This window comes from Fukomys damarensis, unplaced genomic scaffold (assembly GCF_012274545.1).
Source record: "Fukomys damarensis isolate Sample0158 unplaced genomic scaffold, DMR_v1.0_HiC HiC_scaffold_5, whole genome shotgun sequence".
Taxonomy (NCBI): domain Eukaryota; kingdom Metazoa; phylum Chordata; class Mammalia; order Rodentia; family Bathyergidae; genus Fukomys; species Fukomys damarensis.
Window position 1 is genome coordinate 26,357,155 of NW_022900917.1, and position 15,535 is coordinate 26,372,689.

Genomic DNA, 15,535 nt, shown 5'->3' on the forward strand with positions numbered 1-15,535 from the left:
AGCCATAAAGAATGAGAAAATAGATTCATTCATAGGAAAATGGATACATATTGAAGATATACTCCTAAGTGAAATAAATAAGGCATACATTTGTAAATACTGAATAGTTTCTCTGGTGTGAATAATCTGCAATAATACATAGGATCCTAATAAGATTACTGAATTGAGAAATGGGAAGAAAGGAGCTAAAGGTGTAGGGAAGGTGGGACGGGTAGGGGAAGGGTAAAAAAGGAAAAGAAAAAAATGTGAGATAATGAAAAGATGGAAATAAAGTGTTTGTAGATGGGGAGGGGAGGAGGGGGTGAAGGGAGGGCAGGGACAAGGGGACAAAATTAGAACCAAGACCTGTCATGTAGAGGTACAAGATCCCAACAATTAATGTAACTGTACTGTATCCCTAAAATGTACCAATAAACTCAATTAAAGCTGGAAAGAAAAAGAATCTGTACACTAAAGCAGACATAAAAATAGGAAATTAAAAAGATGTGAAGGGAAAGGAAACATAGGGTGAATATTTATTATATGTACTATAAATGGAGAGAAGGGTAGAAAATTAAAGTATAAATAAAACAAAACCATATGTAGGCACACTAAAGCAAAACTATCTAAAAGTGACAAATTTTTGAAAATCATAGATTTTTTGACAGTCATTAAATCCATTTTATTTTATTGAAATCTAAATTCAAAGGGGCAGAGTACTGATAAGGCAACCATAAAAAAGAGGAATGAAGTAGCTGGATTTTCCCTACCAAAAATAATTAGAAAAACCTTAAATACTAAGATATTTTATTACTGATGTTAAAAAGGACAACTGCAGCTATTTTGTAAAAATAGAGGATGCACAAGCTAATATGTATATTGTCACTAGATTAATAACAATGGAGGCAATCAATTCAGTGGACAGAGAAAGGAATTTTCAATTAGAATGGGTAAGAAAAATGGAAATTCATACCAGGCAGAACATTCAATTTCAGATTGACTGTAGAGTAACTATTAAAAGGAAAATAGTTTTTAGGAGTAATCAGTTTGAGCTGGTGAGGGGAAGTGGGATCATATTTGCAATGGTGACTCTCAATGGAAGGGGACACATTAAATTTTCACTTTTTAAAAACATCCAATTATTCTACAGGCAAAATTAAGCTATGTCCGAAGCATATCATTTTTTATTAACTACTCAAAAGAATCCCATGTCTATGGAAAAATTCTGACCAGAACAAATAAAGTGCATACAAGTTTCAAACGCATATTATTCATATATATGATACTCATACACATGATCTGCTCATTTAACGTTGATAGCCAGAATATTGCTAACAAAATCATACTAGCTTCTGCGAAGTACCAGAATGGATGTCCCTGAAGGAGCAAAATTCAAGGCAGCTTGAGGAGTGTCACAAAACAACAGAGTGACAGACATTGAATTAAAAATCAACACTTGCATGATCATTAACACATTACTAGAATAAAATGTGTTTCATTTTATTTTTCTTACGTGTAAAACACAGATGTGGGTGGATAAGTATATAGCATCTGTTCTTGCTTCCACTGAATTAGAAAAAGGAGGTGGCACTTTCTGCTATTCAACAACAAAAAGAATTCTATTCTCATAAAAATCATTGGGGGAAACTGATGATTTAAAGACAAAACAGAATTTATTTCTAACCTGACACTTCACACCACTTAAAAGTTTATAAATGACTATTTTCATCTAAATCTCTCTCTGGACACAATGTGCACTCAAAGATTACCTCCCTGCTGCCGTTTGCTTTTTCAGCTGCCTTTCAAATGTCCACTCCCTGAAGCATGCATCACGTTTCCCATTATGTCTGGACCCCCGGGAAGTATATTCCAGATTCCTTCTTAGTTTCAGCAAGTTAGCCACCCCTTTCAAATTCTTCCCGTCCCCCACCAATCTTCGTTAACAGCATTTTCTCTCTCATGGATATATTTCTTACAGAAAAGCTTGCATTTCTTCTCTATCTAAAATGAAAACTCTTTGCTGGGCATGGTGGGACTAGTCTGTATTCCCAGAACTCTGGGATGCTGAGGCAGAAGGATTGGAAATGCAAACCTAGTTTTGGCATCTCGGTGACTTAGCTAGACCCTCTCTTGGAATAAAAAAGGAGAAGAGAAAGGGGAAGCGGAAGGGGAAAAGGAAGGAGGAGGAGGAGGAGAACAAGGAGGAGGAGAAAAGAAGAAAAGTACTGGGTATTTAGCTCATCATAAAGGCTCTGAGTTCAATTTCGGGGACCAGAAAAAAAAATTAAGAGTAATGCAGCACCAAAGATTTACCTGTCATAGCTAGGGCTCTGCTCACTCTTGTTTTAAACATCTTGACACTACTCTATGTCTTCTTTTGAGATACTATTTGCTACGCTAGTCTAAAGGCTTAGCTTTAAAATCTATAACTCTCGTCAAGTCCAGATTCGTACCTTTCTGTCCAGTAAGGCAAAAATTCCACGTGTGTCAGCAGAAGTCAGCCAGGAGGATATAATTTCACTCTGAAGTTATTATAGGTACCAGTAGCATTAAAGCTTGCACATGAACATCTCATGATATTCCCCTTCTATGAGGTAACATTTCGACTGCCATTATGGAAACCATGGCGAGGAAGCTCTCCCCTCACTTTCATTTTCTTGACTTAATCCAAAGTACAGCTCAAAACTGTATCTTTCTTTTTCATTAAGTTTATTGGTACTTTCTAGGTATGCAGTACAGTCACATCCATCATTAGGATCTGATACCTTTACCTGATGTATCTTGGTTCTTATTTTCCCCCATATCCCTGCCCTCCTTTCACCTTCTCCATGCTTCTCTATTTACAAAAACTTTGTTTCCAATTTTCCCTTCTTTCCTTTCCCCTACCCTTCCCACTTCCTCTACTCCTTTAGTAGGTTTTTACTTCCTATTTTACATCATCAGTTATACCATTTGGATCTTATTTACACTTCTACTTTTTCACACCAGAGAAACTATTTGGTATTTGCATGTGTTTCCTATTAATTTCACTTAAGAGTATGGCCTCCATGTGCATCCATTTAGCTATAAATGACTCTAGTTTCTCATTCTTTATGGCTGAGTAGGACTTCATTTGATAGAAAAGACACATCTTATTTATCCAGTCTCCCATTGATGGGAGGATGGGCTGTTTCCAAGTCTTAGCTCTTACAAACTGTGCCGCTGTAAACATGGGTGTGCATATATCACTGTGGTATGATTCTTTTAATTCTCTTGGAAAGATACCCAGCAGAGGGATGGCTGGGTCAAATGGGGCCTCTACTCCTAATTTTCAGAACTGTGTCTTAATCCCCAAATCCCAGATGACTGCTCAAAATGTAACCAAGATATTGATGGGAGGTGAGTGGAGGACTGGACATGTGCTCAAAATGAACCACAAGGAAACACTGGAAGCCTCGAGGGAGTCATGGATTCCACAAAGGAATCTCCTGGAGACAAAGCAGAGGGGTAACATTTAACACCAATATAAACAAGCTACTCTTAAAATTTCCCCTCTAGGTGCTGTTATTCCTCAAAGACCCCGCTGGGTTAAACTGTCAGTTTATTTCTTTCCCTCTGACTTCTCTAGCATTTCCTCAAATCACACTTCACAGTGACACCTTTCACAAACACCACCTCCACACTAGTGGCTGGAGGGATGTTTAGGACATTTGGATTCTGCCTTCTTTGCATGAAGAGTAATATCATCAGGACATTGGGGCTTCTATAGGTCCCTCTCCAGTGCTATTGACTTGAATGTTCTCCTTGTTTTTCATTATATCATGAACTTGATCAAGGTTTTGATCGCTTTCATAGTGGAAGTTTTTTTTTGTTTTGTTTTTTCTTGTTTTTTTGAGACAGGGTCTCACTATGTAGTTGAGACTGACCTGGAAATCACTATGTAGCTCAGGCTGGTCTCGAGCTCACAGATATCCTCCTGCCTCAGCCTCCCCAGTGCTCGGATTACAGGTGTGCACCACCACACCCGGCCTCCTAGTAGAAGTTATTTTAAAAATCTAGTATGGCTAAAGTATAGTGGTTCTTTATGAATTCTGAAAACAAGTATAAATTGCATAGAAATTTACACATGAGACACCCGGCCTCCTAGTAGAAGTTATTTTAAAAATCTAGTATGGCTTAAAGTATAGTGGTTCTTTATGAATTCTGAAAACAAGTATAAATTGCATAGAAATTTACACATGGTATATTTATTGCAGCTATAAGTAATATTTTATTCACATAAAATGGACAGACAGCTAAGCGAAAGTTCCACAGGTTTTGAAATATTTCTTGAAATGTTTAGGCTCCTCTTTTAAAATATTAAAAAAAATTCTTTTAAGTAACCATTTATACAGGTGTTCCTTTGTGGAGATAGGCTATGAAAGTGATGTAGTGTAATATCTATGTAACTACACATTTTCTATGGGTAAAATTAAAACACATAAGTGGATGATATTAATTATGTTTTATAACATGTTTCTATATGTAAAGTTAAAATATATAAGTGGGTGACATTAATTATTATGTTTTATAAATCTCCTTTTCCATTCCTTAAGAGTATATAATATTACAAACACTTTACTAGGGAGGATAGTAAACCCTAAACAACAATAAATGCTTGCTTGCATTTTACCCTGATCAGTGACATTATTATGATTTGAACATTTTGCTTACATCTGTCAGATGTTCAAAAGTTGGTTTAGCTGTTTGAAGCATAAGTTTCTGCGTCACTTCATCTAATTCTAGAAAAAAAAATTAAAAAAATAAGGGTATCATTGAAAACATTTTTAAAGGTAAACAAAAGCTAGAGAAGTTGCTAATCTTATCTTTATAAGTTTAGAAAAACAGCAACCAAATTGGATTCCCCCAGGAATAAAACTGATCCATAGGCATTCTTCCAAAATTCACATTTACATAAACCAGATTATCCCAGAGAATTTTAGCATAGTTGATTCAGCCTAACTGGCACAACATCCAGGTTCATAATCAGAAATCAGAAATTATTTAGTACTTAACCTGTGGTAGATCTTGTTGCTTGGATCCTATTATAGGACTCCTACAGACATATCCTTATCCTTTGGCAAGATTGCTTTTTATGATAAAGCCTAAGAATACTAGATGATTGCTTTTCTAAGGATCTCATGCTCCTAAATACCTAATATATGATTCAAATTACCAGGCACATAATTTGTCATTTAACTGCAGGCACCTTTGAGGATAAAAAGGAAATTATCATAATTCTGACAACACAGGTACACTAGATTACTCTATACACACCTGAACAAAAGAACTCAAAAGGAAGTCTTGTGGGAAAGTATAGATTCCAGAACATAAAAGCCACCTGGTGGGGCCTAATGCTCTCTGTGTTTTAGACATAATGCGTCTTGAATACATGATCAGGTAAGAAGGAAGACTACAGTCAGTACACTGAAGTCATCTGACTAAAAGTCAGCCTCTGACATGATTAAATAGTTTCCTATGCTTACATAACATGAGTAACTTTATTACGTTAATTTTTATTTTTTATTTTTAATTAAATATTTTCTGACTTGAGCAGAAACATTCTAAATAATATGTCATAAAATTAGGACTGCACTATTTTATTTAAAACCCATTTGAATATTAGTCTAGCCTTTGTTTAGGGGGTTGAACTCAGTACCCCACACTTGCCAGGCAGGTCCAGCCCAACTGAGCTACATCCCCAGCCCCATTTTTTTTTAATTGGTACATTTTAGGTCTACAACACAGTTACATTCATCATTGGGATTTTGTACCTTTACATAACGTATCTTGGTTCTTATTTTTCCCCCACTCATCTGGCCTCCGTTCACCCTCTCCACCCACCCCTATTTACAAAGTCTTTGTTTCCATTTTTTTCCTTTTCTCTTATTTTTTCTTTTCCCTTCTTACCTTTCCCCTTCCCCTCCACCTTTAGATCTTTTCTTCCTATAACCCAGCCCCATTTTTATCATTTTTCCCTCTTAGGGTTAAAGAATCTTCGCACTTTTTTTTTCAATATTCAATAAGCAATGAATCAGCTAATATTTTAATGTAAAACTATCAGTTTATACCACACTGTACAATGTAAATAAATGTATTAATCAATCTCTGATAACCTTAAAAATCGATATTCATAAAAATCAGCAACTTAGCATTTTGAAAATTAATATTTGTTGCTCTACGTAAGAGAACTTAAAAATCAGTGCAAAGCAGAAATATTTTGCAGTTCAAACTTTTGATTATGAGTAGAATATATTAACAACTGCTAGACACAAACAAATGTACATCTAAATAGGACATAAGAAACAATGCACATTATCAGCTGATAGTCGAATGGAAAGTGAGTTGAGACCAGATGTATCGGGAACCAAGGTTGAGATCGCTGTACTCTGAGAATTAAAATGCTGTGGCTTTAGTTTCCCTGTAGTATCACGTGCTCACTTCCTCTCTCCCTCTCCTCTTTGATTTACCACCCAATAAAGGGATCCAGATTCAAGTTTACACCATGTTGCAATTCAAGAAGCTACCACTTGACTCCAGTATTTATTAAGAAATGACGCCTGATTTTTCATTAACTATACAACTATTTGTATTAGACTAAGGATATGCATTTGACCCAATCAGTTCAATTAAAGGAGCTCTCTTTCCTGAAGTCTATGAGTGGAACACAAAAAATGACGTTGTTTGGTACAAGCAGACAAACAATTCAAATTTTGTCGTGCATATTAAGTGCAGGCCCCATCCCAGACACTTTTCACGTTATGGCATGCAGGCTTCATAAATTTGGCATGAATTAGATAATCTTGTCTCACATCTGACATCTCAAAACTTTAGCAGTTAGCATTGACAAGCTTCCGGATGAAGTTTATCTGTTTAGTGAAAAGGTAAAAATGTATAATTACCTCATTCTAAGTTATAGATATGTTTCTGTTACTGTTCTTAGTTAACAGTAAGGTACAGTGAGGACTGTATGAATTTTGCTTGATTTGATGGTTGTAAAGTGTAGGAATATAATTTTGTCACAATAAATATTAACATTATTTTTCCACTTGATTTTTTACACTAACCTTGTATTATCTAGATTGTGATGCTATATTTAATAATTTAAAAAGCTTAACAATTTATATCATTGAACGAATATGCAGGTAAGTCAAAATAAGGATTCCCTTGCTGATGCACCTTAATTATTATCATTTAAATTACTTAATGTTTGAAGAGCAAAAATTTGAAAAAAAAATTCTTGGAAATGTTTACTCAGTAAACAAATTTTATATGAGATGTTGTTGTCTCATTTACCTCGAGGTGCTATGACACACAAGAATTCAAAGTGGGAAGATTTATTTCTGAATTGCAGGCAATTGATTCACAAATATTTTTCACTCCTTTTCTAACAACATTTAAACAAGCAGATATGTGTGCAGAAATACTATGTGATTTTATTTCAGAAATTATGACAATCATAAAAGAATTATTGTTTCCTTTTCTTTGTAGTTTCAGAAAGACCTCAGGAGGAGCAGCTGAAAAAGTAATGTCAGATTGATCTGCGGGATGTAACCCAAAGAGTCCTGCTGTTTGTAGGTTTTCCTAGAGAATGCCCTGAGAGTCGACATAGATTCATGAGTGCTTATGAAAGCTCTGAAATCTCAGTGATAGTGACAGAAAAGGTGTTGCGCATGCATTCATTGAACAAAAACAATTTTAAACTAAAAGTCTCTGGAAAATGACTATGCAATGTTTCTTAATTGTTCTATAAATGGTGTTGAATATCAAACTTTTTAATTTCTAAATTAATCTTATATTTCTGAAATGAACTTGTTATATAGTCATATCGGCATGCACCTTCAGTACTCCTGATCCAAAATGCTAATATTTTTCTACTGTTCTGCTTACAGGTTTATTTATGAGATTGGCCAATAATTACTTTCTCTTATAATGTCTTACTAGTTTTGTGTATAAAAATAGTGCTGGGCTAAAAAAAAAAAAAAAACATATAAAAAAATTTTTTCTACTTATTTTCTAGAAGGCTTTGGATAAGCCTGATGTTGTTTGTAAGACTTAAATATTTGTAACATTAAGAGTGAAACCAAATGAGTGACTATAGGAAATTTTTAAATTATGTATTTAATTTCTTTAATAAACACAAAATTGATCATAGTTCCTACTTTTGTGAAGACTTTCTTCAATTTCACTTTTCTAGAAGTTTGTGTATTTAATTTAAATATTCAATTAACATGAGAAAAACAAAAAATGGAAACAAAGTCTTTGAGATACGGAGGGGTGGAGGGGTTGAAGGGAGGGCAGGGGAATTGGGAAAACATAAGAACCAATATGGATTTTATAAAAGCACAAATTTCCATTGATGAACATCACTATATTGTATACCTTAAATGTAGCAATAACATGAATTAATTAAACTTATTCAAATTTGTTGACATGGTTGTTAATAGTTTTGGTTTTTAAATGTTAGTATCTGTCTGTATGTGTTCACTTTTTTATCAGATACAATAATACACCCTGATGCTTTCTGTGCCCTCTCTTTATGTGTATAAATTTCTTCAAAGCTGTATAACTTCCATTTCCCTGTTTACACTAATATTGTGATTTTTCTGATCATCACCAAGGTTGAATTGTCACTTACTATATATTGCTACCTAACTCAAGCATTTTGGAGCTGGTGAATTCTTTGATTTTAACCCTCCATTTTAATAGCTGGAAATTTTCCTCTAAGCATGCTGATTTCTATTATAAATCAAGACATTTTGATATGTAATTAGAACTTTCACTTCAACTAAGTCTACATAGATTTTTCCATTTCTGCTGTGATTTATTAATAATCCATGGATTTTTAGAAGAATTTTTCTAATTTCAAAATGATTAAACTTTTCTGATTATGCTTAATTTCTGAAATAATTGTAGAACACATTCTCAAGACTATAACCTCTAAAATTTGTTAAATGTGTTTTCTGGTATAGTATACTATCATTTTTTATAAATACAAATAAACCATTTGTCTAAATCTTATATTTTCTATTGATTGTTTTTTGGGAGATTATTTCCAAACCAAAATATTCATCCAATTTGGTTGTTTTTAGTATATTCAGAAAATTGTGCAACCACCACTACTAATGCCAGAGTGTAAGTGGCCGTGAAGATAATGTGCTTATTAGCACTTTCCCCATTTCCGCCTACCATCCACCTTAGCAAACATTAAAATATTTTATGCCTCTATGAATTTGACTGTTATAGGCATTTCATATAATTGGAAATATGTAATATGTTGGATTTATGCCTGACAGTTTTTCTTGGCCTGATTTTTCAAGGGTCATCCATGTAGTCTGTAGCATAAATTAGCTATAAATTTCTTTCACAGATGAAGTATCATACTTGTATAGCATATTCTCTGTATTCATGCATCAGCTGATAACCAATTAGGTTGTTTCCGTGTTGAGGCTGTTATGAGTAATCCTTCTCCAATTATTCACAAGATGTCTCATGTGGACATAAGCTTTCAGTTTTCTTAGGTGGACACCTAGACACGGACTTGCGCAGTAATGTAGAAACTCCACGGCTTGCTCTTTGAGGTCTGCCACACTGCTTTTCACAGCAGTCAAAGCTTCTGACTGTCCCATCACCTGTGTCCAAGTGATTCAATCTTGCTACCTTCTCACTAACACTCATTGTATTTTTTATTTTGCCATCCTAGTAGACATGAAGCGCTATTACACTGGTGTTCTGACTTGAATTTCCACTAATTTGAAGAAAAATTTATTCAAATCAGTTGTCTACTTCCTAATTCAGTTATTTTGGGTTTTGCTGTTGATTTGTAATACATCTACATATATTCTGGATATTAACCCCCAATTAGATGTACGATTTATGAATATTTTCTCCTAGGTATAAGTGGTCCTTTCATCTTAATAGTGTATTTTTTTGTTTTCTTTCTTTGTTATTGGTGTTGTTGATTTTTTTGGCACCAGGGATCAAACTCGGGACCGTGGGCTTGCGAAGTAGTCAGCGACACCACTGAGCTACATCCCCGGCCCTTTAATAGTGTATTTTGAAACATAAAAGTTTTAGATTTTTATACAGTCCAGTTTACCTACCTTTCACTGATTGCTTGTAATACCCAGAAAGAATTTATATCTATGTTTCTTTCTAAGAGTTTTACATATTTTGCTGTTGTATTTAGATACTACACACATTACAATATATTTTTATACTATCAGAGGAACCACATTTATTTTCTATAGCTAGTCTGTTGTCACAGCATCACTTGTTGGGACGAAGCATTTCTGTTGAAAAATCAGTTAAACATAAATAGTTGAACCTATTTCTGGAGTCTCAATTACATCCCATTAGTTTCCATCTCTATCCCTGCATCAGTAGCACATAACAAAGACTTTTGTGAATCTGGAGTCGGTTTTAAAATTTGTAAGCATGAATCTCCTTTCTTTGGTATTTTCCTTCAGGCATTCCCATATTGATATCAAGATCGGCTTATCAATTTCTACAAAAAGACAAGAGAGATTTTGGCAGAATTATGGTCCATCTACAGATCAATCTAGGTGGTCTTGCCATCTTAACAATACTGTCCATCCGTGTATGCACAATGGCTTTCCATTCATTTATTCTTCAATTTATTTCAGAGATGTTTTGTCCTTTCCAATGTGCAAGTAAAATATTTATTTTATTAGATTTCTTCTTAATTATTTTGTTTTCTGTTGTCATAAATTATTTTCAATTTAATTTTAGATTGTATATGGCTAATATGTAAAATATAATTGATTTTTGAGTATTGAACATGTGTCCTGCTACATTGTCAAACTTAATGTTGGGTAGTTTTGTGACATTCTTGGATTTTCTATATGCAAGGTTATGTTACTGTATATTGCTAAGTTAATTAATTATCTTGTAGCAGTTTGACAGGGCCAACTCTCCAGGAGTCAATAGGAAAGACACTACTGAAGGTCAGCACTATAAAAAGAGAAAAAGTAGTACTGCATACTTCCTTAGAGAAAGATAGCAGTGAATGTTAAGCTAGATAGGCATCAAACTCCCTCGCCCATTCCCTTTCCAGAAATTCCTTGTTTATTCTATGTATTCTTGCTATGAGACTTGTTTTCCCATTTAATCAATACTACCAGGGTTACTGTACTTGTAATCTTACTAGTTGATCATAATTTTGTCCCAACTTTTGCCCACCTTGTGACTTTCCACTGGATCTTATTAGTTGGTTATAGTCTTGTCTCACTTTGTACCTGCCTCCTCTGATGGCTTTGCTCAAACACCAACCAAACACCTGGAAAACAGGGCCACCACTCCTGGATTTTTACAGTATTTTTAATAAAAAGATAACATAGGTTTTGTTCTTTCTCCTACCAAAGTGATTAATATTACATCAATAAGTCACATTGAATAAAGATATAAACTTACATAATTCGAATAACATATAGTGTATAGTCCTTTTCAGATACTATATAATTTGGTTTGCTAGTTAATATCTGTATTCACAAGATATTGACTTGTAGTTTCTTATCTTGATGTATCTTCTTCCATTTTTTTTTATAATATTGTCATCAAAGATTTAGGGAATGTATCTCTTTTACTTTTTTAAAAATCAGTCTTTTATTTGTCCCAACTGTTAGTCACAGCCATCAGTTAAACAACTGTTTTAAGAAGAGAAAGAAGAGAAAAGAAAAGAGAAAACAAAAAAGAAAAAGAAAGGAAAAGACCTAGGGAGAAGGCTTTGTTCTAGATGAACTGAGGTATGCAATGTAAAGACTTTTCAACTTTCAAGTTGAATTGGTGGTTTCAGAGAATCACCAACATGTCACAGAGGACACTCTTCTGGGAATGAAGCTTTCAGGTTTCCAACCCCACTCCTTTGACTTTTTGTGAATACCAGAATTCCAGTTTTCACCATGATTGTCAGCTATTGTTTTAAAAGTCAGCCTGACCGCTAAATAAGAAATGTGCTCATTTTAATCTATTTATTTAAGTATATCTTATAATACATCTACTAACCCTTCACTAGGCTTGTGAATTTCTGGATTTCATTTAGTGTTTTTTGCCAAGTTGTGCTTTATTTGATTTTAAAGTATATTGTTAAAATATACAAATGTGCAACTGTTCTATCATTATGAGAACACTGACAATTGGAATGCTTCAACTTATTCTGCTCTTCCTTGAAATGTTTTTAAAACTTTTTTGTCATATGATAAATAATCTTTCTAAGTATTTTATACTTTCAGCATTTCATGGCATTTCTATCTGTTGTTAAGCGGTGTATACAACAGGTGATCAAATATAATGAAGAATGCTTAAATTTTAAAATTTATTGTAGTAAAGACTCAGTGCTATTAATCCTGCTCAAGATACTCTGTCAGCAATTTGGACACACTTACTTCATTGTCATTGTCACCTTCTGATGCAATGCTTAAAGCCGACTTTTAGAAGTGTCTTTAGAAGTTGGACCAAAATTCAGTGAATGCTGCTGCCACAGTGGAAAGGAAACATTATAGTTTGTCTTCATTCACCTAGTTCATGGAACCAGCACCACATAACTTCTTGTTTTTCTTCCAGATCAAACTGACCATGAAAGGTAAACACTGTGAAAGGACTCAGGACACTGAGGCAGGTAGGAGAATGCAACTAAAGAAACTCACAAAGAACGCTTCCCAGAACTTTTCAGAAAGTAGCAAGAATAATAGCAATGTATCTGTGATAATTTTTTTAAAACTTAGACATGCATTTTGCAATCATCCTCATAATTAAATTTTGTTTTTACTATTTGCTTTTTATTTATGCTTTAAAAGTTACATTCTTTAATTTTTCTCATTTCTCTTTACATTTTTTATTTCATTTTCAGCATAATTTCTTACTTATATACCTCTCTACTATTTGCAAAAATTATCCTAGAAATAAAGGCATGTATTATTCTTAATTTATCAAATATTGTAATATTTCATAATTTAACCACTTTTCTGTAAATGTAGAAAACATAGAATATCTCATTCCCATTTAGTCACTTTTTAAAATATATCTACCTTTTGCAGGTAGTTCATCTGAATAACCCAGTCCTTCATGAAAGGAAATGGAATTCTCATTTGTTGTTTAAATAGGAATCTAACATTTTCAAACTGTTTCCTTGAAGTGAAGTTAGGAGAAAAGCAAAACGAGACTTAACCAGTCTGTTGTTAGACTCAAGGACAATTTTAAGATTTCAATAATTACTCAACATGTAATTATGCAATACAGACAGGAGCAAAAGATAATGTATTATCACAGTGGTGCTCCAGAATTGTGAGATGATATACTTTTGTGACTGCCCCTCTGACAGGAACAGTAGCAACTTCACCAGTATATAAAATGTTAAGAAACTAAAACAGGACAATTTCTGGCAAACTGAAGAATAACCTATAGTCAGAAACAAACCTATGAGGCAAAGGTTTCTCAAAGTGCATGCCCCAACCCAGCAATATCTGTGGCATGGGATCTTGTTAGAAATCACACATTTTTGAATACTGGTCAAGAGTTACTGAATCTGTAGCCCTTTCCTTCTTATTTCACATTGTCAATTATATCATTAGGATCATATGTACCATTATACTTTTTCACACCGGAGAAACTATTCAGTATTTATACATGTGTGACTTATTTATTTCACTTAGGAGTATATTCTCAAAAATGGTTTAGGGGAAGTGAAAAGTGTAGGGGAAAGGTAATAAGGGAAAAGAAAAAAACATGAGAAAATGAAAAATGGAAATAAAGTGTTTGCAAATAGAGAAAGGAGGAGGGCATGAAGGGAGGGCAGGGATAAGGGGAAAAATGAGAACCAAGACCTCTCATGTAAAGAAGGTACAAGTTCCCAATCATGAATGTAACTGTACTGTGTACCTAAAATGTACCAATAAACTCAATGGGGGAAAAAAAAGACTTACTGAATCCGAAATTCTAAGGATGGCAGCCAGCACTTGATATGTAAATTGAGCTCTATTAGTGCTCCTGGAGAGAACTACTTGTATAAAGAAAACGAATGCCATGTACTCTAAAGGGGGCCATCCCGTGAAGTTTATGTTCCTGGGAATGCCTGCTGGGTGGGGCAAAGATCCTTCTGGTGTAGCAATGCATGTCAGCCAACTGCTGTTCCCACTGCTTGCTGTGGGAATCCCTGAGCATCTAACAAATCTCTCTTTATTTTGGCTTTTTTAAGAAGCAGTAAGAATAATTATTTGAACACCGAATGTGGGTGAGTGTCTTTCAAACCATCAGAACATAAGCCTGTCTTAGTAAAATCATTTGTGAGTGAGAGGCATTTCTCTTTTTAATCTAACAGTTGTAGAGCAAATCCCAGCCATATTGTACAGACAGAGGTGATATCTTTACAAAGTATTATCATACTTGTTTTGTTAATTTTATATTTTGTTTTAAAAATAGATGTCACTGCAGCTTTCTTATAATAGAAGGAACATATGCAATATCACAAGATCTGGAAGTTATTTTGTTATGATATTATATACAAAAAATAAGTGACATTTTTCCAATTTGCTTTAAAGAAACAAATTTAGGAATATAAGCACTTCAGTTTGAACTAGAAAAGTTTCAGTTATTTAAATTTTTAATATTTTTTCTCATTGAATTTTTTCTCATTTAAATTTTTTAAACAGTATTACAAATCTAGGATATTGAAGTCATCTCTAAGATATGTGTTCAAAAAGTACTAAAGAATAGCAAGCTAATCTTCAGAAAATATCAGTTACAATGACAAGGAAAAATAAGTATGACAAATCTATGCAATCAAAACATCTCTCATTTTAAAAAGATTGCACGCTATTTAAACAATAATATTGATTAGAGCTCTATTTGTTTCATGGCCATTCATCTTAGTATCTACAGAAAATAAGTATTTTTAATGTTAGTAAAATAGTTATCACACAGTGCTATGATATTCTTAAAAATTTCAGTATGTTTATAGGTAATACTTCAGGCTATAAAACAGCAAGAATTCAGAATGCATGATAAGTATAATACAACTATTATATTAATGGATGTTTATAAGACTAAAACATATTTTATGCCATGAAAAGACTAAAAAAGTCAATAAATGCTTATTTAATAATGTTGGTAAATTTACTTCTGTTAGGTAGCATATTATTTACAGTATGCTTATTAGTATTTATAGTTTCCAAATAGCACCTTAGTTTTTTTATCTATCAGTCAACAACTTTTGGCAATGATGTAATGATTATGAAGTAAATGTAAATAAGATTTTAAATAGGTATATATGTATAAAATGAGTCTATATTTAAAAGACATTTTCAGTCTAATTCTGCATGTGTAACAAATGACCTTTTTACTGGAATATGAAATAAATTTTTTGTAATGAATGAACTTGTGTAATTTATGTGTTATACATGCATTGATAATTTATTGTGATTAACATAAAATGTTACACATCATGATAAATATTTCTATTATTTAGTCAACCAATATTAATAAACTCTAGATTTCTTTTTTCTTTTTTTTTTTTTTTTTTTTT

General features: G+C 33.4%; 1 protein-coding gene across 1 annotated transcript in view; it reads right to left on the minus strand.

Annotated features, from left to right (window-relative positions):
• Cnbd1 (cyclic nucleotide binding domain containing 1) overlaps nt 1–15,535 on the minus strand; it is a 398,420-nt gene that overhangs the window by 37,456 nt on the left and 345,429 nt on the right. Inside the window, exon 11 of the mRNA XM_033758973.1 lies at nt 4,672–4,739. Coding sequence (XP_033614864.1) covers nt 4,672–4,739 — 68 coding nt within the window. The remainder of the gene's footprint in view (nt 1–4,671; nt 4,740–15,535) is intronic.